Source organism: Tachyglossus aculeatus, chromosome 5 (genome assembly GCF_015852505.1).
Source record: "Tachyglossus aculeatus isolate mTacAcu1 chromosome 5, mTacAcu1.pri, whole genome shotgun sequence".
In the NCBI taxonomy this organism is placed as follows: domain Eukaryota; kingdom Metazoa; phylum Chordata; class Mammalia; order Monotremata; family Tachyglossidae; genus Tachyglossus; species Tachyglossus aculeatus.
Window position 1 is genome coordinate 91,362,607 of NC_052070.1, and position 25,263 is coordinate 91,387,869.

The 25,263-nt window shown below is 42.4% G+C and overlaps 1 protein-coding gene across 1 annotated transcript in view; it reads left to right on the plus strand.

Annotated features, from left to right (window-relative positions):
- The first annotated feature begins 2,786 nt into the window (after nucleotides 1-2,786).
- IGF1R (insulin like growth factor 1 receptor) overlaps nucleotides 2,787-25,263 on the plus strand; it is a 327,353-nt gene continuing 304,876 nt past the window's right edge. Inside the window, exon 1 of the mRNA XM_038746228.1 lies at nucleotides 2,787-3,694. Coding sequence (XP_038602156.1) covers nucleotides 3,607-3,694 — 88 coding nt within the window. The 5' untranslated portion in view covers nucleotides 2,787-3,606. The remainder of the gene's footprint in view (nucleotides 3,695-25,263) is intronic.

The following is a 25,263-nucleotide window of genomic DNA, read 5'->3' on the forward strand; positions in this document are numbered from 1 at the left end:
GATGCACAAAGAGAACTCCAGATTGAACCAGCAAATTGGGCCACGAAGCAAGATCTGAAATAATTCCTTTAACATTTGCACACAACACACACCTGTAATTTACATGAATCATTTGCATTTATATGAGATTTAGTGTCTTAAAGTTAGCAAACATTGGGAATCATTTCCTGGTTCATTTTAAAATAGATTGTTCCTCAAAAAGAACAAAATGCAATGGCTGTAATTACGGCATCGATGTTTTTATTCCCTTTTCTTTTTATTTAATGAAAAAGGAAATACTTGTGTACTGTATCGATGGTATTTATGGAGGACTTAGTGTGTGCAGAGCTTTGTACTAAGTGTTTGGGAGAGTACAACACAACAATATAAGGAACACATTCGCTGCCTGCAACTAGCTTTATTTACACCTAAATGCGGAGATGTCCTCAACATGAACTAATTTGATTTTGTCATTCTCAATTCCTAATTTTGAAACACTAATAAATGTTAACGTCCACCAAATTTGTTCATATGTAAAGGGATCTTCTTATTAGGGGTGTGAAACTTGAGCATAATAAAAGATCTCAGTAAATATACAGCTTTTCTACTTCCTGTATGTGAAAGGAGCTGACATAGTTTAACTTTATTTCTTTTTTCCAAATTGAGGAGAACGCAGTTTAGGATGGCGAAAACGAATACGGGAAAAAAGGTAAAATGTAGATGTATAAGATTCTGAAGCTCACAGATGAATATGAGGTTTATTTATGAGAACAGCGCTCTGCACATAGTAAGCGCTTAACAAATGCCGTCATTATTAATAGATAATAATAGTAATAGAAAATAGGGAATGATGTGTTGTGCAGCTATTATTTAACCCAGTTCCTTTCTAGCCATGGAAAGCCCATTCCCAAGAAATTGTTGCAAGGTTAGGTAGGCCGTTGCTGTTAGCTCTCCATCCTTTGACAAGCTTCGTTGTGTCTAAATGTTTTGGACATCCACCGATCATTCCCACGCAGGCAGGGGGAGAGGTGCAAATAATAAAGATAATAAAGAGTCGGGACAGGTGGAAGGAAGAATTCCCCCCCAGCCGGGGGCCTGATAAACCCGAGGGGGATAAATCAGCGCCACTATCGGTGTGCAAACAGATAAAGGCAAGCTGATCGATAAACCACGCTGTTATCCTGCACCAATAGCACGGATCGTTCGTGCTTTTTAAGGCACCACCGAATGCGGCGGGAGCCAAAGTCGAGGGCTGAAGATCCCGACGGGAGGAGAGGCCTTGGGATCCCCGGGATCCCCCCAGAACCCGCCACGGGCGTTCTAGGAAAGCGCGCTCTAAAGGGGAGCGTCTCAGCATTGCGGCCGCTTCTGGACGGGAAAGCACAGCCCGGAGCCGCTGCGAGGGGGCGTGTCCGCCCGCTCTGCTGCAGTGGGCTCTCCCCAGCGCTGAGTACAGTGCTCTGCGCCTAGTCGGCGCTCAATAAATAGCCGGCTCTGCTGGGTTCGCCTCCACGCTGCCCCTCCGTGCAGAGCGCGTTAAAAGGGTGGGGAGCCGGGAGGCGCCCTCTACCGGCCGAGTGGGGAATTACCAGGGAGGAGGGGGGAAAGGGGGCGGTGTGTGTGTGTGTGTGTGTGTGTGTGTGTGTGTGTCTCCAGCCTTTCTCGTTTCGGGCGGGCAAATAATCCAACCAACACCTCCCACCTCCCCGTTCAATGCCCGGTGTCTCCCCTCCCTCCCGATCCCCCCAAACGAGAACATGAGCTACGTCCAGCTAACTCCCCCGCCCAGACCATTCCCATCCGTTGCTCCCCCCCCAAAAAAAAATAAAAAAAGAGCTAGAAGTGAAATTCCCAGCCTAAGCCAATGGTCGACCCCCTTCCAGGTGTAGTCTCCCCGTGCACGGAGTTCTGAGTCCGTTGCGGAGAAAAAATGCGGCATGCATGTTTTTTTTTTTTTTGGCAACAGCTGCAAACAACAATGAAGCTTTTTAAGAAACCGGGAAAGGCGCTTTCCGCTGGCCCCGCCGGTTGCTTTTCGGGCCGCCTTCCCCGGCCTAACCCCGCCCGCGCTCTCTGCAGGCGGGAGTGCGATGGAGGGTGGGGGCATTGTTTTTGGGGTGGGGGTGTGTGTGTGTGTGTGTGTGTGTGTGTGTGTGTGTGTGTGTGTGTGTGTGTGTGTGTGTGAGCGCGGCGGTTTTGCAGCCCAGAGGCTCCCGCTCGAACTCCGTTCCGAACGTTCCCGGGAATCCGCCGTTCCTGTTTTTGGCGCGCGCCTGGCTGGGCCGGGGCGCGCGCGCTGCGGCGGCGGCGGCGGCGGCGGCGGCGGCGGCGGGAGGGAGAGTGTGTATGTGTGGGAGCGCGTGCGCGAGGCCCCAGTGTGTGCAGCAGCAAAGTGAAGCTGAGGCTCTTGTTTACCAGCCTTAACTCCACTGAGCAAAAAAAAAAAAAAAAAAGAAAAAAAAAAAAGAAAGGAGGAGGGGGAGGAAGGAGAAGGAGCGCACCAGATCTGGAGAGAGAGGAGTGGGTGGGGGAGAGAAGGGAGGGAGGGCCATAGCTGCAAAGCTGCAGGCCAAACTACCCTTATCCGCCGCCGCAATTTAGCCCAAATCCCGGCCAGACCCTCTTATCCGGCTCGCCCTCCACACCCCCTTCAAGGGGAATTACAAAGCCTTGCAGCACCTCTTCGGCTTTGACCTTCAGCAAACCGGATTCCCCCTCCTCCTCCTCCCCCCCCCCCCACGTTCCGGAGAGAGGAAGAGGGGAGGGAAAGGGAGAATCGGCGGGGTGTATGTGTGTGTGTGTGTGTGTGTGTGCGCAAGAAGGGAATTACAAACGTTTGCAAAGGGAAAACAGCCGCCGCGAGAGGATGCAACGCGGGGCTGGAGCGCCCGAGCAGCAGTGCTGAGCAGCTCCAGCGTTGCTGCTGGGGCTTTGTGTGTGCCCTGGATTTTGGGGGAAGGAGCCTGTAGCAGCAGCAGCAGCAGCCCTGAGAACGAGAGAGAGAGGAGGAGGGAGAAGCCTCTTCATTCATTTTTATTCCGCATTTTTACCCATTTTCAGCCTCCAGCAACCTGGACTTTGGGGGATATTTCAACTGCGTCGCATCTTTCCGCCGGGGAGACTTCACAGCATCTGGAACCTTTTTCTCTATTTTTTGCTGGGGTGTTTTTTTTTGGCTGGTAAAGATTGACTTGGGTTTTTTTTTCTTTCTTTGCAGTTTTTTCCTCCAGCTGCCTTTCTGTGTGTTTGAAAATGGAGGTTGAAGATGCAGACTGCCAGCCTCAGTGTGCTTCGTGTTTGCTACTTCTGTGTCCATTGTATCGCTGCAGCCAGCGCTGAGAGAGGATTCTTTACCTTTCCTACACCAAACAGCACAAACACCTTGATTTTCGAAGCGTCATAATAGTGTTGGTAGGGTTTTTGTTTGTGTGTCAGCATCAACAGCAACAGCAACGACAACAAACCGAGGGAAGGAATAAAATATTAACTAGGTTTTTTTTTTCCTTTTGAATCCTAAGGATCTTTCACTTGGATTATTTTCCTCTCCCTGATTCTGGACCGTGTTGGGGGGGGTGTGAGTTTTGGACTTTTTTTTTTTTTAAAGGAATTTCGTCTTAAGTAAAAGGAATGAAGTCTGGTGCCGGAAGAGGGTCCCTGACCTTACTTTGGGGGGTTCTTTTTGCCACACTTTGCCTTTGGCCAACAAATGGAGAAAGTGAGTATCTTTTTCATCAGTGCTTCGCAGGAAGGCGAATTGAATCGTGTTTTGCATTGCGGTAACTTTTAGTTTAAGGAGCTGTTCCTCTCCTGTTATTAAATCTGCATCTTTAAGGCCAATTAAAATTTGGACTTCAAGGTTGAGATCTTTGGCTTCTCATTTGGCAGCGAAGGGTGTATGTTTGTGTATGTTTAAGGGTGGGAGGGCAGAGGTGGAAAAAAGCGGGGAGGAATGTTAGGTTTTTTCTCCCTACTATGTCTATACCCGCACCCTGAACTGGCTACACTTGTATTTTCCTTTTTTTTTTTAAGTTCTTGCCCAGAATAGTTTCTATTTGCATAAACCGTCTCGAGGTTTTCCCAAGTCTAGTCCTCTTTCTCGGTAGACTCGAGACTGCAGACTCCAGTAAACAACAGTCAAAGGCCACTTTTCTTCTCCAGAAGTACCTGCTTATCCGGCGAGGAACAAACGCCTCCCCATTTGTTTGGGGCACTTGAAGCAGCCCGAGCTGAATGTTTTCAAAACAATTTGCTAGAATCCTGTGTCTCCGGAACCACCTTGAAGCGGTTTGCCGAGCTGTTTGTTATGGTTGATTACGTTTTACTGCGTTTGGGACCACTTTAGAAAGAAGAATTTATTGTCCTGGGTGCACTTTATGCCCTCTGACAGGTTAAAGTAACCACATATGTTTTCTCCTACTTCCTAGGAAATTCATGTTTCCAATTTGCCCAGCTGCCTAGATCATCCAAATCGCCCAAAATGTGCCATCGAGGCACGGGGGGAAGAAGGATGCCCGGAGGCAGGGGGCTAGCCTGAATGACCTTTGGAGGGCTCGCCCCTGCGGCCCAATTGTTCCGGGGGCCGAATTAGTAATCGGTTGGAGTCGTTGACCCATCAGGCACAGCTGCCCCCGAATTGAGATTCCGCAGCTTGCGGACACGTTTCAAAACATCCTTTTCCTTTGTGCGTGGGGTGGGAGGAAGCTTTCTCCTTGGTGCATTGTGAAAACGTGGTTTCGCTTTATGTTTTGATCCCGCAGAGAGGGTAAAATGTCTGCTGGATTTCTGCGTTCCTCAAAGCCCCCCTCTAAATCCCGTGTTTATCTCTGCGGGATGGGCTCCTGTTCGTTCGTAGGTTGCAAGAGCTCCGGTTTGTTTGTTTATTTTCCATCTCGAAGCCTGAATTATTTTCCTACGTGGTTCCACACTCCCCCTTCCTCTTTCACTCTGCTCCTCCCCTCCTTCCCTTGAACCCCCGCCCCTTCTTTCTGTGCCTGAAGAAGTGGCGGGGCCCACCGAAACGTTGGGGGGAGGTGTTATCAACGCCGGGTTAGATAATCCTATTTCCTTGGAATTTTTTTAAAATTCCTATCTTTTAGGGTGCATCTACCTAATTTTTGGGTAATGCACTGTTAGCTCCCTTTCACCCCCCCTTTGTCCTTCGCCCCACGTTTCTGAGCATGCATATTAGGAAGTGGGGTGTTGATATCCCTATGCATTACACGTAAATCAATCAATCAATCAATCAATCGCATTTATTGAGCGCTTACTATGTGCAGAGCACTGTACTAAGCGCTTGGGAAGTACAAATTTGGCAACACATAGAGACAGTCCCTACCCAACAGTGGGCTCACAGTCTAAAAGGGGGAGACAGAGAACAGAATCAAACATACCAACAAAATAAAATAAATAGGATAGAAATGTACAAGTAAAATAAATAAATAAATAAATAAATAGAGTAATAAATATGTACAACCATATATACATATATACAGGTGCTGTGGGGAAGGGAAGGAGGTAAGATGGGGGGATGGAGAGGGGGACGAGGGGGAGAGGAAGGAAGGGGCTCAGTCTGGGAAGGCCTCCTGGAGGAGGTGAGCATTACATTTAAACAAGTGTGTGTGGGGGTGAATTTAGCCCCGGAGTCAAAAGCCCCCCAAAAGATGCGAGAAGATCCCTTATCCACGTATCGTTCATTTTTTGTTTTTTTCCTTTTTCTGGTGGTGATGGTCGCAGTTGTGACACTACTGCGGTGCTTCCTTCACAAGCAATATATCTGGGCAAATTCTGTCACTTGCAATCGGATAGGCTTTTGTTTGGTCTCCGATGGGAGAGGGAATGAATCGGGAGTGGGTTTAGGTCCATTTCTGGAAGAGTCGAAGCTTTCCCAAACAGGAGGTTTATAGTAAACACACCCCGGAGAAGGTTTGCAGACTTGGGGAAGTTTAAATGAAGTAGTAGTAGTAGTAAGTAGTGTGGACTGCAAGAGGCGGGGAGGAGAGGATTTGTGTGCTTGGAATACGCAGCCTGTGCCAGTTAACTCTTTGGAAATCGGAGAATAGTTTTGACTCAACATTGTTGGCACTGTGGATGCCAACATGGGCCAGAAGTTTGCCTGTTCATGACTTGGTTGAGTTCAACATCTTGCTTGGACTTGTAGGGGGCAGAGGAGAGACAACTCAGAGAGTGGGACAAAAGCGTTTAGGCATGGGTTAACTGTTCTGATAATTCCTAAACATATATTCAGAGGAATACGCCAAAGGCATTCCTACATGTTTTTCGAAGCAAGTTTTCAGGGTAGCTGTATGAAAACCATTACAGAATCAGAAGAATTGTTTTCCTAGGCATAGACACTAAGAATTTTATGATCGATGTCTGGACTCAGCTATACTACATGCACATTTTTGGTTGTTTGATGGAGTCACTTGAAGTTTAGAAAACAATCCCCTTTTAGTTGATGATTCTATTTTGGGTTCATTAAAGAGGTTAGTATGTACAGTAGGAAGGGAAGCATCACTCCATTTAGTTACGGATACAGTGGAATCGTGTAGTTTTCCAATTTTTAAGGCTTGTTGGAAAATGTGGAAATTCCTTATTGAAAACCCTCATAGGTAGAGAGCATGGTTATGTTCACACTTCTCCATTTAAAAAAGTAGATGAAATCTTGTGTGTTTTTCAGAAACTATATAAAAACACAGACTTCTCCCAGAAGAGAATAAAATAAAAGAAGCATAATTTTAAGTACTCCCTTACGATTTCTTTGATGTGAAAGAACATATTTCCAAGGATATCCAAAAACTGGCTGTTTTTTAAAGGACAATACCTGATCACTAAGCATTATCCCAAATTGATGTTCTGACTTAGAGTTGGTTCTTTTTACCTCATTTAACTTGTCAGTTGGTCTATTGTATTGAGTGCTTACTGTATTAAGCACTTGGAAGAGTACAGTAAAACAGATACATTCCTTACCCACAATGACCTTATAGTCTATTAACAGACATTAATGTAAATAAATACATCGTTACAGATATGTACATAAGTGGTGTGGGGCTGGGGGAGGGAATGAATAAAGGGAGCAAATCATGGTGATGCAGAAGGCAGTGGAAGAAGAGGAAAGGAGGGCTTAATCAGGGAAGTCTTCTTGGAGGAGATGTGCCTTCAGTGAGGGTTTGAAGTTGGTTCAGTTTCTTCAGCTATAAAATGGAGATTTAATACTTGTTCTCCCTTAGATTGTGAGCCCCGCATGGGGCATGGGGATAATCAAACCTGATTATCTTGCATCGACTCCATTTCCCTTATCCCTAATCTACTTGAAATTCTGTCTCTTCCCCTACCCATCTTTGGCTGGGATTGTGTCTACTTCATTCATTCATTCAATAGTATTTATTGAGCGCTTACTATGTGCAGAGCATTGTACTAAGCACTTGGGAAGTACAAGTTGGCAACATATAGAGGCAGTCCCTACCCAACAATGGGCTCACAGTCTAGAAGGGGGAGAGAGACAATAAAACAAAACGTGGACAGGTGTCACGTCATCAGAATAAATAGAAGTCTACTTGTACTTTCCCAACTGTTTAGTAGTGCTGTGCTCACAGTAAGTGCTCAATAATTGATGGATTTTTTTTTCAATGGTACTCGTCAAGCGCTTACAATGTGCCAGGTACTGTACTGAACATGGGGGTAGATGCAAGTTAATCATATTGAACACAGTCCATATCTCTCATGGGGCTCACCGTCTTAATTCCCATTTTACAGATGAGATAACTGAAGCACAGAGAAGTGAAGTGACTTGCCCAAAGGCACACAGAAGACAAGTGGCAGATCTGGGATTAGAACTAAGGTCATCCTATCCCATGCCTGTGCTTTCCACGAGGCCACGCTGCTTCTAGATTGTACCTACCCCAGTCCTTAGTATAGTGCTTGTCACCTAGTGAATGCTCAACAAATACCATTGATATTATCATCTCACAAGGACATTTTGAAAATAAAATGAGTTGTGAAAGCACATTAATTTATCACTGGTGTCAATCGTAATAACTTCTCATTGTGGGAAGGGAATGTAACAGATTGTATTCTCCCAAGTGCTTAGTACAGTGCTCTGCACATGGTAAGCATTTAATACACTGATTGAAGTTAAAATATATCAGAGAATATTAGATTGGGTCATTTATTGAAGTGTTTTGGGATCAGGCTATGCTCAGGTCATACACCATACCTATCCTCATTTTACAGTTTGGGACAGTGTATAGCAAATTTTTTTTTTTTTTTACCAACTTATGGTAAAGTACTTTTAAATGGAAAAAAAGTATAAAGTTCTGAATAGCATAGATTAAAATGGTTGTGGATTTGTGTTTTAGATCCATTTCTTTCCAGGAGGCCTTTTAAACTGAATGAGCCACAACCAAGTGTCCTGAATATTTTGTAGTTTGTCAATGTGCACATTAATATTGTGGGACTCTTAGTACCTCTTGAAGTATGTTAGGTATAAACTCATCTTCAGCTTTTAGTTACGAAAATGTGTTTGGACAGGTTTAGGCATGGGAAAAGGTGCAAAAGAATCAGTGTAGTAATCTAGAGTGAGGAAGTTTAAAATATTTAGACTCCTTGGGAAGCAAAAACCAGCAAACAGTCCTTTTGGAGAGAAATAGATGGTGACCATAATTAGAAATTTAAAGGGTCATATGTTTAATGTGCCAAAAGACTAAAAAAAATCCATGAATGCTGAAGTTGAAGCAATTGCATTCTGCTATGTGGACTATAATACGAGTATTGTAAAAAGTAATAAACTTCATATGATAGATGTGCTTGGTACTTATGTGTTTGAGGAAAGCTGCTTTGTCTTAAGCAAAATAGCCAAGCACCCTTATAAATGTCCCATAAGTTAAGGGTAAAAATAAGGAAAGTTGATGATTCAGAAGAAAAGTGAGGGTTTTTTTAATAGTATTTAAGCACTTGTTATGTGCCAGGCACTGTTCCAAGCACTGGGGTAGATGTAAGGTAATAAGGTTGAACATAGTCCTTGTCCCACATGGGGCTCACAGTCTTAATCCCCATTTTACAGATGAGGTAACTGAGACACAGAGAAGTTAAGTGACTTGCTCAAGGTAACACAGCAGGGAAGAGGCGGAGCCAGGATCAGAACCCAGGTCTTTCTGATTTCCAGACCCTGCTGTTGATCAGTGTGGAGGAAAGGGGGCAAGAAATGAAATCATGTCTGATTAGTACCAGTTACAGTTAAAATGGTGGAAAGGAGAGTAGATTTGCAGTTTAAAAACTGTAAATTACAAAGTTCAAACTCAGCTATCACCTACATTGAGAATAACGTTGACTTGACATTGCCACCACAGCCATGACATTGTATGCTGGCTGGTGACTGGCCATAAAACACTTTCAAATATTTTGAGCAAGTATTTGGGTCAAACATTTTCAACAAAGAAATGTAATCTGAGCGATGGTAACACCTTTTTAAAAGTTTTGTTTTCAAGATTCAGTGGGCTATTTTAGTTTCGGCCTGGAAAAGACTGAGGATAAACAAAAAAATATTAACACGGAGAAACTATCATTTGAAATTATATTGATCAGGTTTTTAAAATTGTGGCTTGCAAATCCAACCATCGTAAACACCTCTGCTGGATTTAATGGATCCATTGAAAGTGTACCTTGAAAACTCATGTTTTAAAAGTGAATAGTTGGAATAGATATATTCAGTGTAAACTTTTTTTTTTCCTAAGTGCTGGGATAGATACGAGGTTATCAGGTTAGACACAGTTCCTGACCCGCGTGGGGCTGACAGTCTAGGTAGGAGAGATTAGGATTTAATCCCAACTTTACAGATGAGTAAACCAAAACACAGAGAAATTAAGTGACTTGCCCAAGGTCATACAACAGATAAGCGGCAGAGCTCAGGTCCTCTGATTCCCAAGCCCTCACTCTTTCCAGTTGGCCACACTGATTCTCCTGGTTATAGATTGGTTTTGAATCAATCAATCAATCAATCACTTGAGTACTTACTGTGTGCCGAACACTACTAAGCACTTGGGAGACTGCAGTATAACAGAGTTGGTAGACATATTATCTGCCCACAGTGAGCTTAGTCTAGAGTGGGGGGCAGACATAAAAATAAATTATGGATATGTACATAAATGCTGTGAATAGAGCATGGGGAGAAGAAAGGGTACGAATCCAAGTGCGAGGGAGATGCAGAAGGTAGATGGAGTAGGGAGAATAGGGGTTTAGTCGGGGACGGCCTCTTGGAGGAAATGTGATTTTTCAATAAAGCTTTGAAGGTGGGAAGAGTGATGGTCTGTCAGATATGAAGGGGGATGGAGTTCCAGGCCATCCGCAGGAATGGGCAAGGGGTTGAGGTGAAGTCGATGAGATCGAATAGAGTGAATAGGCTGGCCTTAGAGGAATGAAGTTAACCTGCTGGGTTTTAGGAGATCAATCAGTCGTATTTATTGAGCATTTACTGTGTGCAAAATACTCTGCTAAGCACTTGGGAAAGTACAGTATAACAGACACATTCCCTGCCCAGAATGGGTGTACAGTCTAGAGGGGGAGACAGACGGTAATATAAATAAATTACAGATATGTACTTAAGTGCTGTGGGGCTGGGAGGGGGAATGAATATAAGGATCAAGTCAGGGCAGTGCAGAAGGGAGTGGAAGAAAAGAGGGCTTAGTCAGGGAAGACCTTTTGGAGGATGTACCTTCATTAAGGCTTGGTGTGGGGGAGAATAATTTTCTGTGGGATGGGGGAAGGTTGGTTGAGTGCTTTAAAGCCAATGATAAGGAGTTTTTGTTTGTTGAGGCAGGAGAGCAACCCCAGGAGGTTTACGTTAATGTCTCTTTCCCCTTATAGACTGTAAACTTGTTGTGGGCAGGGAATGTGTCTGCTTATTATTATATTGTATTCTCCCAAGTGCTTTGCACACAGTAAACACTCAGTATATAATACTGTTGAATGAATGAATTGGGAAGTATGGATTGAATGTTTTTTAGAAAAAATTATCTGGGCAGCAGTGTGGAATCTGGACTGGAGTAAGGAAAGGCAGGAGGCAGGGAGGTCAGTGAATAGGCTGATGTAGTAATAATAATAATAATGATGGCATTTGTTAAGCGCTTACTATGTGCAAAGCACTGTTCTAAGCGCTGGGGGGGATACAGTGTGATCAAGTTGTCCCACGTGGGGCTCACAGTCTTAATCCCCATTTTTACAGATGAGGTAACTGAGGCTCAGAGAAGTTAAGTGACTTGCCCAAGGTCACACAGCAGACTTGTGGTGGAGCTGGGATTCGAACCCACGACCTCTGACTCCAAAGCCCGTGCTCTTTCCACTGAGCCACGCTGCTTCTCTGAGTCGAGGTGGGTTAGGATGAGTGCTTAGATCAGCATAGTAGCAGTTTGGGTGGAGAAGAAAGGGCAGATTTTAGTGGTGTTGTGAAGGTTGAATATGTTTTGTAGGCATTTTTAGCAATTCGTGAGTGATTAGAGAGACCAGTTTTCTTGTTTGTATTAGTCTGTTTTGGCTTTTGAATCTCTGCAACTAAAGTGTTCCCTGTTTTTTTTTTATTTGAAGATCAACATAAATATGTGAAAATCAGCTGAATAATTTTCACTGGGTAAATATTATTTTCTACTGCCAGGATGGGTGTTTTTAGGGAAAACATTTTCTTTTGTAAAATCTGTCCAATTTAATAAAAGCATCGTATGTGAAGAAAACATTATTTATAATGTCAAGTGTAGGACACATGACCTTATTGTGGGTCAGATTAGAACATAATATTTATATTGTAATTTTCAAACATTTCAGAAACAGGATGTTAAGTATTTCCAGATATCTTTTGTGAGCCCCATGTGGGACAAGGATTGTGCCTAATCTCTGTTGTTTTTTTATCTACCCCAGTACATAGGGCAGAGTAGATACTTAGGAAATATCATAGCTGACTTTGACATCCCTCTTTTTTTAGACTTGATGCTTTTGGGGAAAAACGTGAAAGCCATCTATGACACTTATTTCTAAAACTTTTCTTTGCAATGGGATTCTGATGTATGAGAAGCAGCAAGGCGTATGGATACAGCATGGGCCTGGGAATCAGATGGTCATGGGTTCTAATTCCACTTTGCTGTGTGACCTTGGGCAAGTCACTTCATTTCTCTGTACCTGTTACCTCATCTGTAAAATGGAGATTGAGACTGTGAGCCCCACATGGGACAGGGACTGTGTCCAACTTGATTTGCTTGTATCCATCCCAGCACTTAGTACAGTCCCTGGCACATAGTAAGTGCTTAAAAAATACCATTATTATTATTATTATTATTATTATTATTGTGTAGGCCATGATGTATGAAACATTTGTGGGTCATGATTAGTAGCACTTGTTACAGGGCTTGGCCAACACAGCTGTGATTCAAAATATATGCTACTGTACTTTATTTCCAGTTCTTAGAGAGTTGCAGGTGCGTATGAATATTTTACTAGCACGCTTTGATTTACGAGAAAGATGGACTTTTTCAAAAGTTTTCTGAGCATTACATAACATAGCTTTACATAACAAATTAGGTTTCGTGATTTGGAAAGAGACTCCAAAAGTACTTTTGAGGATTCAACTTCAAATTAAATTAAGGTGCTTTTTAAAAAAATTTGAGGTCAAAAGTTTTTTACTACAATGCAGTAGTAAAATAATCTAAATTCAAATCTTAGCCTTTCTAACTTGTTATAAGCAGCTTTTCTTCTGATATTGATTTCTTGTTTTCAAAATTAAAATATGAATGAAAGTAAAAAAAAAAAATCAACCAAACATAGTTTATACAAGAGGCCTCTTGTGTGGTATGGAACCATTTTACTTTGATATTGCTTTTCCTAACCAAATCATGATCAGTCAATCATATTTATTGAGTGGTTAATATGTACAGGGCACTGTACTAAGTACTTGGGAGAGTACAACACAACAATAGAAAGTATACATTCCGTGCCCATAATCAGCTTACAGTCAAGAGGAGGAGGCAGACATTAATGTAAATAAATTATGGATATGTAATAATAATAATAATGATGATGGCATTTCTTAAGTGCTTACTATGTGCCAAGCACTGTTCTAAGTGCTGGGTACATAAGTGCCATGGGGTGGTCAGTATAGAAAGGAGTGGGAAATCAGGAAATAAAGGCTTAGTCAGGGATGGCATCTTGGAGGAGATATGCCTTAAATAAGGCTTTGAAGGTGGGCAGAGTAATTGTCTGTCAGATATGAAAAGGGAGGGCATTCCAGGCCATAGGCAGGATGAGGGCGAAAAGTACAGTGAGTAGGTTAGCATTAGATGAGCAAGTTTGCAGGCTGGGTTGTAGTAAGAGCATGGTGAGGTAGGAGGGAGCAAGGTGATTGAGTGCTTTAAAGCCTGTGGTAAGGGTTTCAGTTTGTGGAGCTGGTGGGCAAGTGCTGAAGGTTCTTGAGGAGTAAGGAAACATGAGACCGAACATTTTTCTACAAAAATGATCCAGGTAGCAGAGTGGGGAGAGATAGTAGGCAAGGAGGTCAGCAAGAGGCTGATACAGTAATTAAAGCAGTGTAGGATAAGTGGTTGGATTAATGTAGCAGTTTGGATGAAGAGGAAAGGATGGATATTAGCGATGCTATGAAGGTTGAACCCACAGGATTTAGTGATAGATTGAAAATGCAGGTTGAATGAGAGAGAGGAGTCGAGGTTAAAACCAAGATTACAGGCTTGTGAGAGAGGAAGGATGGTGGTGCTGTCTCCAGTGATGGGAAAGTCACGGGGAAGACAGGGTTTGGGTCTGAAGATAAGAAGTTGTGCTTTGGACATACTAAGTTTGAGGTAATGGCAGAAAAAGATGTGAGACTGCAGAGCTGGAGAGAGATCAGGGCTGTAGCTGTAGATTTGGGTATCATTCACATAGAGATTGTAGTTGAAGCCGTGGGACTGAATGAGTTCTCCTAGGGAGTGGGTGTAGATGGAGAATGGAAGGGAACCCAGAACTGAATCTTGAAGGACACCCAAGTTAGGCATTGGGAGGCAGAGGAGGAGTCCATCAGAGAGACATAATAAGTAGCCAGAGAGGAAGAGAACCGGAAGAGGACAGTGTCAGAGAAACCAAGGTTGGATAACATTTCCAGGAGAAGGGGGTAATAGTATTGAAGACAGCTCAGAGGTCAAGAAGGATTAAAATGCAGAGGAGGCTATTGGATTTGGCAAGAAAGAGATCATTGGTGACTTTGAGGGGGTGGTTTCTGTGGTCATGGGGTGTACATAAGTTGCCCTTTTTTTAATTTTTTGGATAGGGGAGACATGAGTATGTTTGAAAGCAGCGGAGAAGAAGCCATTGGAGAGCAAACAGTTGAAGTGCTAGTCAGGGAGGGAAGAAAGGAGGGGCAAGTGTTTTGATAAGGTGCAAAGGGATGGGGCCGCAGGTGGAGGGGGTGGATTGTGAGAGAAGGCAGGAGCTCTCCTCTTGAGATATTTCTGGGAAGGATGGGAGATTTGAATAAGGGGTAGGAGAAGGGAGGGACTGGAGAGGAGCAGAGGAGATTTTAGGGAAAACACACCTGATGGTTTCAATTTTCTCAACAAAATAAATAGCCAGGTCCTTAGGAGCAGGGATGAGGGAGGTGGGAGTACAGGGAGGTTTGAGGAGGCGAATAAATGTTTGGAACAACTGGCTAGATCAAATGACATAGGTACCAAGGATGGAGAAATAATTTTGCCAGACTTTACAGCATGTAAAGATGAACTTGAGGTGGATGAGGTTGGCCTGATATCTAGATTTCCGCCAGCAGCGCTCTGTGGTTCGTGCACAGGAGTGAAGGAATTGGACTGTAGAGGTGACTGTGGTGGTGATCCAGGAATGTGGGTTAGTGGTATGAGATCGATGAAGCGATAGGAGAGGGAGGGAGTTGAATTCATTAGAGAGCATGGTTTTGAGACTGTCAATTTGGTCATCAAGGAAAGGTAGTTTGGGTATGGAGGCTAAATGGGGCATGTTGAGTTGAGAAAATTGGATGGGGTCAAAAGATCTGCAGTCTCTGTGGGATAACAGGGCAGAGTTGTGGCGAGGGTGTGTGTGGGAGAGAAGGCCGGTGAGGAGGTTGGCATCACAATTGGTGAGAGTAGAGATTGTACAGTGACTGGAAATGAGAAGATCGGGTGTATGTCTAAGTAAGTAAGTGGGAGAACTGGGGTGGAGCAGGAGGTTAGTGGAGTTGAGGAGTGATAGAAAAATGGGCTTTCTATCATGGGTGCTTTTCTAAGTTTGCCTTAAACTCACTTCAGTTTTGTTAGTCCTTCTACCTCACTTTGCCCCTTCTCCCCTTCTCTTATCTCTCTACACCGCCATGCCCCTTCTCTCCCATGAAATGAAAGGCAAAATGAGTAATCTTCCTCTGTTGCACCCTTGTCTCTTTCTCTGTCCTCCATCATTCCTTGCATCTTTCTCTAGTCCTCCCCTCTCCTCATTTCTAGAGTATATGATGTACTGTATTAAGCACTTGGGAAGTAGAAAACAAGCAAACAGCATGATCCCTCCTTACAGTTTTACATTCTAATGATTGTTTTGGGTTATGGTTGGGGGAAGAGATCAGGCAATAATATTGGAGCACCTGTTAGGATTCTATTCTATGTACCAAAGAATAGAGGAGGAGGAAGCAAATGGAATTCATTATCCTAGGAAGTTGTGAAAGTGAAAATATCACTAGGTTCAAGAAGGCTAAGGATAAATGCATGAGGCTGTCTGTAGTGGGTTACGGAGGGAAAGTTAAGGCTGTAGAAGAAAAGATAAGGAGGCTAGACAGTGTCTGTCTAATCATTTCATTGGATATAAAGCAAGGCAATTATTATAGGTCTCTCCTAAAGGATCCCATTGCTACTTTGAGACAAAGCCCTGGGCTTGGTGGATAGTTGGACTGATCCCATCAGAGTGTTTTGAATATATATGCATATAATTATTAACAAGCGTATTTAATCAGTGACCCCTGTCCTTGATGAACTCTGTTGTATTATAGTCTCCCAAGCGCTAAGTTCAGTGCACTGCACATAACAAGCAATCCGTAAACATCGATGATGATGATGATGGGTATATGTTAAGTTTTTTGGAAAGGTCCCTGCACACTTTGATCATGAAAACTTGGGCATTTTTGAGAAATGGATACTTGTGTTGTAGGAATAGTTGTAGGAATATTTTCAAGTTAACACAATTTCAGTCTATATTGGGTATTTGAAATCTGAAGTGTTACCATGTGGATTCCCTGGCTGTGTGCTCTGTTTGAAGAAGGTCCCATGTAGCAATTGGTTAAGGGGGGGAGGACAGTTAATATATAGTAGTCATGTGCCCCTTCTGTAATTAGACGTAATTTCTTCCTGGGCCAGAGCCTTGCTTCGTGGAGGAAAAGCACCAAAGCAAAAAGTAGAACTGGGTTGGTCACTGAAGAAAGGGAAAGCCAGGGGTGTGTCAGTTGCCTTCCTTCCCCTCCCTTTCAGCAGCCACCAATCCAGTCTCACTCACAGAAGCATAGTCCTTCTTTCTCATCATTGAAAGAATTTGAGTGCCTGCAGTATGTCGATCCTAGTGCTGTACCTGTTAAGTACCTGTTCTCCTATCCCTTTAGTCTGTGAACTCCTTGGGAGACAGGGCCGTGTCTGACCTCATTATCTATCCCAGTGCTTAATGCAGCGCTTGTAGCAAGTACCCCTTCCTACCTGCCCCAAAATACTGGGTGCTTGGGTTATACAGAAGTGCGAAGCTTACGTAGACAGGATGTCATTTGCAAGCACACTCGGGAAGCTCTTATGGGCAGGGAATGTGTCTACCAACTTTGTTGTATTCTCCCAAGCGTTTAGTACAGTGTCTGCGCACAATAAGCACTCAGTCAATACCCTTGATTGATAGGCATTCCTGGTAAGGAGGGACTTCTGTTGCAGCCACAGTAGAAGGTGGTAATCCGTTTATTGTTATATTGTACCCTCTCAAGAGTCTAGTATACAGTAAGTGCTCCGTAAACACGACTGAGTGAATGAATCAGTGAAGTGAAATAGCTGCTGTGCAACTGCCGTGTTGCCACTTGCTGGTGGGCTGGCAGAAATGCTACAAGAGGAGCAAGCAGGCAGTTGGGAAACAGGCCTGGTAACAGAATAGTGATGATGAACCATCCTCAACTAGCAGCTGCCCTGAGCCCTCTGTAGAAAGGACATCTATGAGGGTAAGTGCACATATCTCAGTATCAGAGTTTAGGTGTTCTTGTGTTTCTTACACAGGTCTTTCCAACTCCATCATACCCTTCTCCTTCATTCTTCTCAAACCTCTGGTGTATGTTTTTCTCTCTCACCCATCTCCATTTCCCTTCTTCCTCCTTCCCTCCCACTTTAATTAATAATCATTGTGGTATTTGAGCGCTTACTACATGAAAAGCATGGGACTAAGTGCTGGGATGGCTCCAAACTAATTAGGTAGGACACAGTCCCTGTCCCACATGAAACTGCAGGAGAAGAAAATTGAATCCCCCATTTAATGAGGAGGAAACTGAGGCACAGAGAAGTGAACTGACTTGCCCAGGGTCACGTAGCAGGCAGCTGTATGAGCTGGGATTAGAACCCAGGTCCTCTGACTCCTAGGCCTGTGTTCTTTCTGCTAGTCAATGCAGCGTTTCTCTGCACCTTAGTATTTCTCATGCTGCCATGAGCTTTTTGATGGAGCATTTTATAGGTATTTGACAAATCTACCTTTAAATATTAAAATAAGTAGTTCTTATTATTGGTCTGTACAGGTTTAATTTTAAAAAACTTGTGGAGTCCTTAAAGCAGGGCTTGGCTCAGCACTTAATTAGTGCTCATTACTTCACATTGAGATTTTGGATGTTTTTCAGGTAAATGTATATGACTAATGGTATTTTAAGAATAAGATTTTAGCGCAGCTTACTATAATATCTGTAAAACAAAAGTTGATGTAATTATGCATTTCATAGGTGAAAAGTATACTTGGGAAGGTCTGGAACATTTTTAAATTTTCATTTTCTATTGTAGGGGTTAATGAGATTGTAGATGTTTAGTTTGTAAAGACATATGTTTTTCAGTGAGTCCAATTGAGCCCAATGACTTCATCTCCCATGTGGAAGCAGTGATGCACATTTTTGTATTGTAATAATTTTAAGACTGACTTAGAGCATTACCATGTATGAAGTTGTTATTGGTGTCATTGTACAGTGTAAATATAGGTGAACTTAAACTTATGAATTTTGTAAATTGGATTTCAATGCTTTTTGATAATCTTTTAAGGATTCTGGGGAATTGTAGTACTACAGAAATGTCAAGGGGTTAAAAAGAGTGGGTTGTGTAGGGTGCATGCGTGACATAATTCAGAAACCAAAACTATGGAGTTGGACATTCATTTCCCTTAAATTATGCTCAGAGTTGATTTTTTTCCAGTTTTTATATCCCCAACCCAAATTTACTAAAGTTATGTTAAATGCACTTTTTTGTTAAAGATCCAACATGTTAAAGGGGGAAGATTTTATTTGACAGTCTTTTTATTCCAGTTAATGATTTCAAGAATAATAATAATAAGCAGAACTTATGTGCTAAGCTCTGGGATAAATACACAATACAAATATAAGTAGGGTCTTAGTTTTCAGTGTAAAAAAATTGGTGGTAATTGTTGGGCCTTATATTGTGGGTAAATATGGGGGCAGCATGGCCTACTGGGAAGAACAGGGGCCTGGGTGTCACCGAACTCAGGTTCTAATCCCTGCTCTGCCATTTCCTGCTATGTGACCTTGGGAAAGTTGCTTAAATTCAGTGTGCCTCTGTTTCCTCATCTGTATAATGGGGATTAAATTTCTCTTCCCCCTTCTACTTAGACTCTGAGCCTAAGATAGAGACAGGGGTTGTGTCAGAACTGATTGTATAGCATCTACTCCAACACTTATTGCAGTGCTTAGTACATAGCATTTAACAAAAGCAATGTGTTTATATGGGTTTAAATGAAACATGAAATTTTAATAAAATGAAATTTGAGACTTTTAAATAATAATTCCCCCAGGCAAGAAGACCCCTGCAGAGGGAGCTGGGGATAGTAGAAGTAAGAGTTTCTGAATCTGGGACTATGCCACTGATTAGAAGTTCAGATAGGTAGAGCTGAGGAATCAATCAATGGCATTTATTGAGTGTGTATTGTATGCACAGCACTGCACTATGTGCTTGGAAGAGCCCGATATTACAGAGTTGGTTGATGTGTTTCCTGCCCACAAGGAGCTTACAATCTAGAGGGAGAGACCAACATTAAAATACATTCTGGACATGTACCTATGCACTGTGAGGCAGAGGGTGGCGTGACTATCAAGTGCTTAAAAAGTACACATCCAAGTGCATCAGCATTGCAGAAGGGAGATGGCATAGGGGAATGAGGGCTTAGAAGGAGAAGCCCTCTTGGAGGAAATGTGATTTTAATAAGTCTCTGAAGGTGGGGAGAGTGGTGGTTTGTTATATAAAGGGGGAGGGTGTTCCAGGCCAGAGGGAGGGCATAGGGAAGGGGTCAGCAGCGAGGTGATTGGGAGTGAGGTACAGTGAGTAGGTTGGCATTTGAGGAGCTATGTATGTGGGCTGGTTTGGGATAGGAAATCAGTGAGAAAAGATAAGAGGGGGTGAGCTAGTTGAGTGCTTTAAAGCTGATGGTAAGGCATTTTTGTTTGCAGAGGTGGATGGGCAACCATTGGAGTTTTTTTGAGGAGTGGGGAGAAGTGAATTGAACAACCTTTTAAGAAAAATGATCAAAGCAGCAGAGTGAAGTAAGGACTGGAGTGGGCTCAACACTTTGCAGCAAAAGTGCTCCCGTGCTTTCTCCTATTGACTGCACCTCTAAAGTGGGAGGAAGAGGAAGGGAGAGAAAAGGGGCAAGAGCTACAGGGAGCTCAGGAGCCCGACAAATGAAATGGGCATCTGAGGGCCTGTTTTGAAGTTTGAAATAACTGGGGTAGCTACCGGGATAAAATTGGGTAGCACTAGAAGAATCCATATTCCGTTTCTAAAATGTTAGCTTACTAAATAGGTGTATGCAAATTTCATTTTTAAATTATTCATGAAACTAGTATAAAAATATAGAGAAGTTGACAATCTTAGCATAGAAATGATTTTCGGTAAATTGAAGTTTTGCTTTGATGGCTTCATTTTGTTTGGACATGACATGCAGTATAGTAGCTATTTTGTTTGTATAAGTGTTGGCAGAACCTTGTTTAGTACAGGTTCCTTTTGTGGGAGGAGCTGAGGTCAATCAGCTCTCCTTCTTCTTCCTTACCTTGTTGATTTCGTATTGCAACCCAACCTGTGAACTTCACTTCTCCAATGCCAACTTACTCTCTGTACCTTGATCTTGCCTATCTTTTTTAATGGGGTATAAGTGCTTATATGTGCCAAACACCATTCTAAGCGCTGGGGTAGATACTATTTAATTAGGTTGGACACAGGCCCTATCCCGCAAAGGGCTCACAGTCTAAGTAGGAGGGAGAACAGAAATGTAATCCTCATTTTGCAGTTGAGGAAACTGCAGTACAGAGAAGTTAAGTGACTTGCCCAAGGTCACAAAGCAGGCAGCTGGCAGAGCTAGCGTTAGAATCCTAATTAGAATTAGGATTAGCTCCTCTGACTCCCAGTCCTGTGATCTTTCCAGTAGGCCAAGCTGCTTCTTGCCATCAATCCCTTACCTCTGGCCTGAGATTCTTCCTCCTCCATATGTGACAGATCATCCCTTTTCCCATCTTCAAAGCCTTTATAAAATCACATCTCCTCCGAGGGGCCTTCCCTGACTAGGCCCTCACTTAACCTATTCACTCTCCTTTGTGCCACCTGTGTACTTGGGTCTATATCTGTTAAGCACTTGGCTATTCCCCCAGCCCCTCATACTCATGCATATCATTACACTCTCCCACTTCCCCTTTTTAATTTATTTAGGAGTGTCTCCTGCTCCAGATTGTAAAATCCTTGTAGGCAGGGATTGGGTCTGCCAACTTAAAGTATTGTATTCTCCCAAGCGTTTAGTGCAGTGCTCAGCATACAGTGAGTGCTTAATAAAACACCACTGATTGATTGGGAATTAAGGAACATGTTTTTTCAGCAACCACTGCATCGAGGCAATATTTTTCAGAAGACAAAGATCTACACATTACATTGCCAACAGGGAATTAGTCAGTCAAGCTGGGCAGAGCCTTTTAAATTCAGGAAAATTTATCTCTTGTTTCCTCTCACTCTTCCCTTTCCCTTATCCCATTCCTCCTGCCTGTTGGAACTCACCTGGCAGTCTTGTTAAAGATCTTGTCCATATGCTGTTTACGAATACACAGGCTCAGAACTTGGTGTATCTAAGGAACTTTGTTTGTGTATTTATAATAGTTTGGGTGTGTATCTAAGGGTGTGTAAGCATTTGGATCTAGTTTAGCTTTCCCCTCTCTTCTTGTGCATTAAACTAAATGTCTGTGTCTGAGTCCTTAGTGTTTGGAAAATGTCTGGAGGTATCATGAATTTTTTCTTATGTCTTTTCTCAATTATCCTGACAGACCACTTCTCATTAAATATCATATGAAGAGTAACTTAGTTCTGTGGCATGGAATCATGATAGGACTTTGTAGTTTGTAGAAAAATAAGTCATTATTATTATGGGTAATAATTATGGTATTTAAGTGCTATCCATGTGCCAAGCCCTGTACTAAGCACTGTGGTAGATACAACATATAATAATAATAATAATAATAATAATAATGGCATTTATTGAGCGCTTACTATGTGCAAAGCACTGTTCTAAGCGATGGAGCACTGTTCTAAACATATTCAGGTTCAGGATAATGTTTTCTTTAAAAAAAATCAATTTTTGGATAAGTAAGTATAGGATGTCACCAATTTTAATTCACTCAATTCAAGGTACTAGTTTTAGCTAAAAATGTTTATGCAGTACTGAGTTCACACCTGGCTCTGCCACTTGTCTGCTGTGTAACCTTGGCAAGTCACTTCACTTCTCTGGGCCTCAGGTCCCTCATCTGTGAAATGGGGATTGAGACTGTGAGCCCCATGTGGGACAGGGATTGTTTCCAACCTGTTGATCTTGTATCCTCCCCATCATGTAGAACAGTGCATGGCATATAGTAAGTGCTTAGTAAATACCACAATGAATACATGATGGTAGGTGAAAGTCAAATATTAGTTTTAATAGTAACAATAATACTGTTATTGTATTAAACACTTACTATATGCTGGGGTAGATACTCATTAATCAGGTTGGACACAGTCCCCGTCCCACATAGTGCTTATGGTCTAAGTAGGAGGGAAAACAGGTATTTAATGCCCATTTTACAGATGAGGTACAATGTCTCACCCCTTAAGTATAGTGCACTTAACAAATACCATTATTATTGTTGTGATTGTGAGACACAAAGAAGTTAAGTGACTTGCCCAAGGTTACACAACAAGCAGTTGATGGAGCTGGGATTAGAACCCACGTCCTCTGACTCCCATGCCCATGTTCATTCCTCTAGACGATGCTGCTTCTTGTGAAAAGCATCTTGAATGAACATATACACAAGTTGAGCAGTTAGTCTGTCCAAAAATTGTCAATAGGAGCAGACTTGCAGAATTTTTAGTTGGTGACCACACAGCAAGTGACTCACACTGATCACTTTGAACTTCCTTTGCCTCTGACTAATGTTTTGCTAATCAAAATACAAGTACCTTTTTGTATTTTATGCAACACAATAATTCCTATGAAAGCAAAACAAGCAGAGAGTGAATTATTCTGCTTTTAGGCTTCCTGCCTAATATGGATAGGCTTATTTTCTTAAGCTCATTATGATTTCTTTAGTCATTGGGCATACAAGTGTGCATATTCATAACTAGTATATCACAGAAGCAGCATGGCTTAGTGGAAAGAGCATGGGCTTGGAAGTCAGAGGTCGTGGGTTCTAATCCCGTCTCCATCACTTGTCAGCTGTGTGACTTTGGGCAAGTTACTTAACTTCTCTGTGCCTTAGTTACCTCATCTGTAAAATGGGGATTAAGACTGTGAGCCCCACGTGGGATAACCTGATAAACTAGTATCTATCCCAGTGTTTAGAGCAGTGCGTGGCACATAGTAAGTGCTTAACAAAACCCATCGTTATTATAGTTTAAATAGAAAATTCTGTGTTGGAATCCTTAAGGGAATCAAAGTGGATTTTACCTAAATGCAACTGTGGCATTTTTTCTTAATTTCTGTTTGTGAGCCCGCCCTGATTCTTGATCCTCTGGACATTCTTCTTCAAAAGTGCTTGGAGATCTGGTGGGATATGATGGCTCCAATACATTCTTCTGGTTCCCAGAGGTAATAAAACACCATGTCAAATCAGTCAATTATGATGGCCTTTCCCTTTAGGCAGCCTGGAGCCATGGTACTTGCTTGCTAGAAAAATTCAGAGATCTTGATTCTTGGCAGGGGCACTTCTGACCTGCCTACCTGCTTCTTCCTTGTCCCTGAAACCTCTCTCCTTCCCAATTTTGTGGGCCTCCTGTGAATCAGAACCAATTGTTTTCTTTCACTTACAGATGGTACAGAGTGGCTTAGTGGATAGAGTACAGGCCTGGAGTCAGAAGGACCTGGGTTCTAATCCTCGCTCTGTCACTTTCTGCAGTGTGACTTTGGGCAAGTCATTTAACTTCTCTGTGCCTCTGTTACCTCATCTGTAAAATGGGGATGAAGACTGTGGGCATGGGGCTCCATTTGCGAAATGGCTTGTGAACAACCTGATTAACTTGTATCTACCTGTACCCCAGCACTTAGTACAATGCTTGGTTCATAGTAAGTGTTTAACAAATACCATAAAATTTTTTTTACTGCTACAGCAGATCTATTACAAGACAAACCACCCAATGTCTGAGTTGATTGTATTTAATTTGTTCTTAAACATTTGAGATACTTTGAGGACTCTTGGTAATGTTGCTTCTGACCCAGAGCTCCCTTAAATTTAACAAAACTCCTAATGGATTAGAAGCAAAGTAACTGGAAAACAATGTGAAAGCAATCAGCCTTTGTTAAATACGTGCTTAGTATATGTTAGTATTTCAGCTAGTATTATTGCAACATGCCTATTCTGCCATTCACAAATATAAGTATTAAATATTCATTAATATAATAGTAATGACATTTATTCAGCATTTACTAGTGGCATGCCCTGAAGAAAACATTTGGAAAGGTACTGCAGAAGGAAGACACACATTCCCTGTCCACTGGGATGTTACACTCTAATAGGGGAGGCAGATATAAACTTCTTTATAAGTGAAATGAAAATAATTAAATGTCCAATAGATTATGTAGATGTATGTAAATACTAAGGATGGATATATATATAATTGTGAATGTTACCAATTCTTTATGAAACAAAATGTATTAAGTGCTGTACAGATGAACAGCATGTTCAAAAACATTGTTCCTCCTTCTTCACATTCTATAACCAAGTAAACCTCTGTCTTTCCTGAGGTTAAAGATGGAATTTGTGCAGTCACATCCTGTTACTGCTTTATAAGACATCAGTTTTGTGAGTGGGTGGAGCATAGGGTTATTTGTGGCAGGAAGATATGGACAATGTCTCTCTACAATAAAATGAAGATAGATGTTTTATAGAAGATTGTTGGTTCTAAGTGAAATAATTCTCAAGCCACGAATAGTGGCTTGGAGTAGCCAAGTATATCAGTTGGAGACAGCTGTCTAGAGGAAACAGCTCTCCTCTTGAAGGAGAGAAGTAGCGTGGCCTAGTCTATAGAGCATGGGCCTGGGAATCAAATCACCTGGGTCCTAATCCCAGTTTTGCCACTTGTCTGTGAGATCTTGGGCAAGTCATTTAACTTCTCTGTGCCTCAGTTAATCTGTAAAATGGGGATTAAAAATGTGAGCACTATGTAGGACAGGGACTTTGTCCAACACAATTAGCTTGTATTTATCCTAGCACTTAGTAAATTGCCTGGAACATAATGAGAACTTAAATACCATTATTATTATTATTATTATTATTAATGAAGACCTTGAAGGTGGGAAGAGTGGTGGTCTGTTTTATATGAAGAGGGAGGGAGTTCTAGACCAGAGAGAGGGCTTGGGGAATGGGTCAGTGGTGAGATAGATGAGAATGAGGTACAGTGATTAGGTTTGCATTAGAGGAGTGAAGTGAGCAGGCTGGGTTGCATTAGGAAATTAAGGAGGTAAAATAGCAAGGGTTGAACTGATTGAGTGCCCTAATGTGGCTTACATAGATGAAATGTAAGCCTTTGCCTTTAGAGT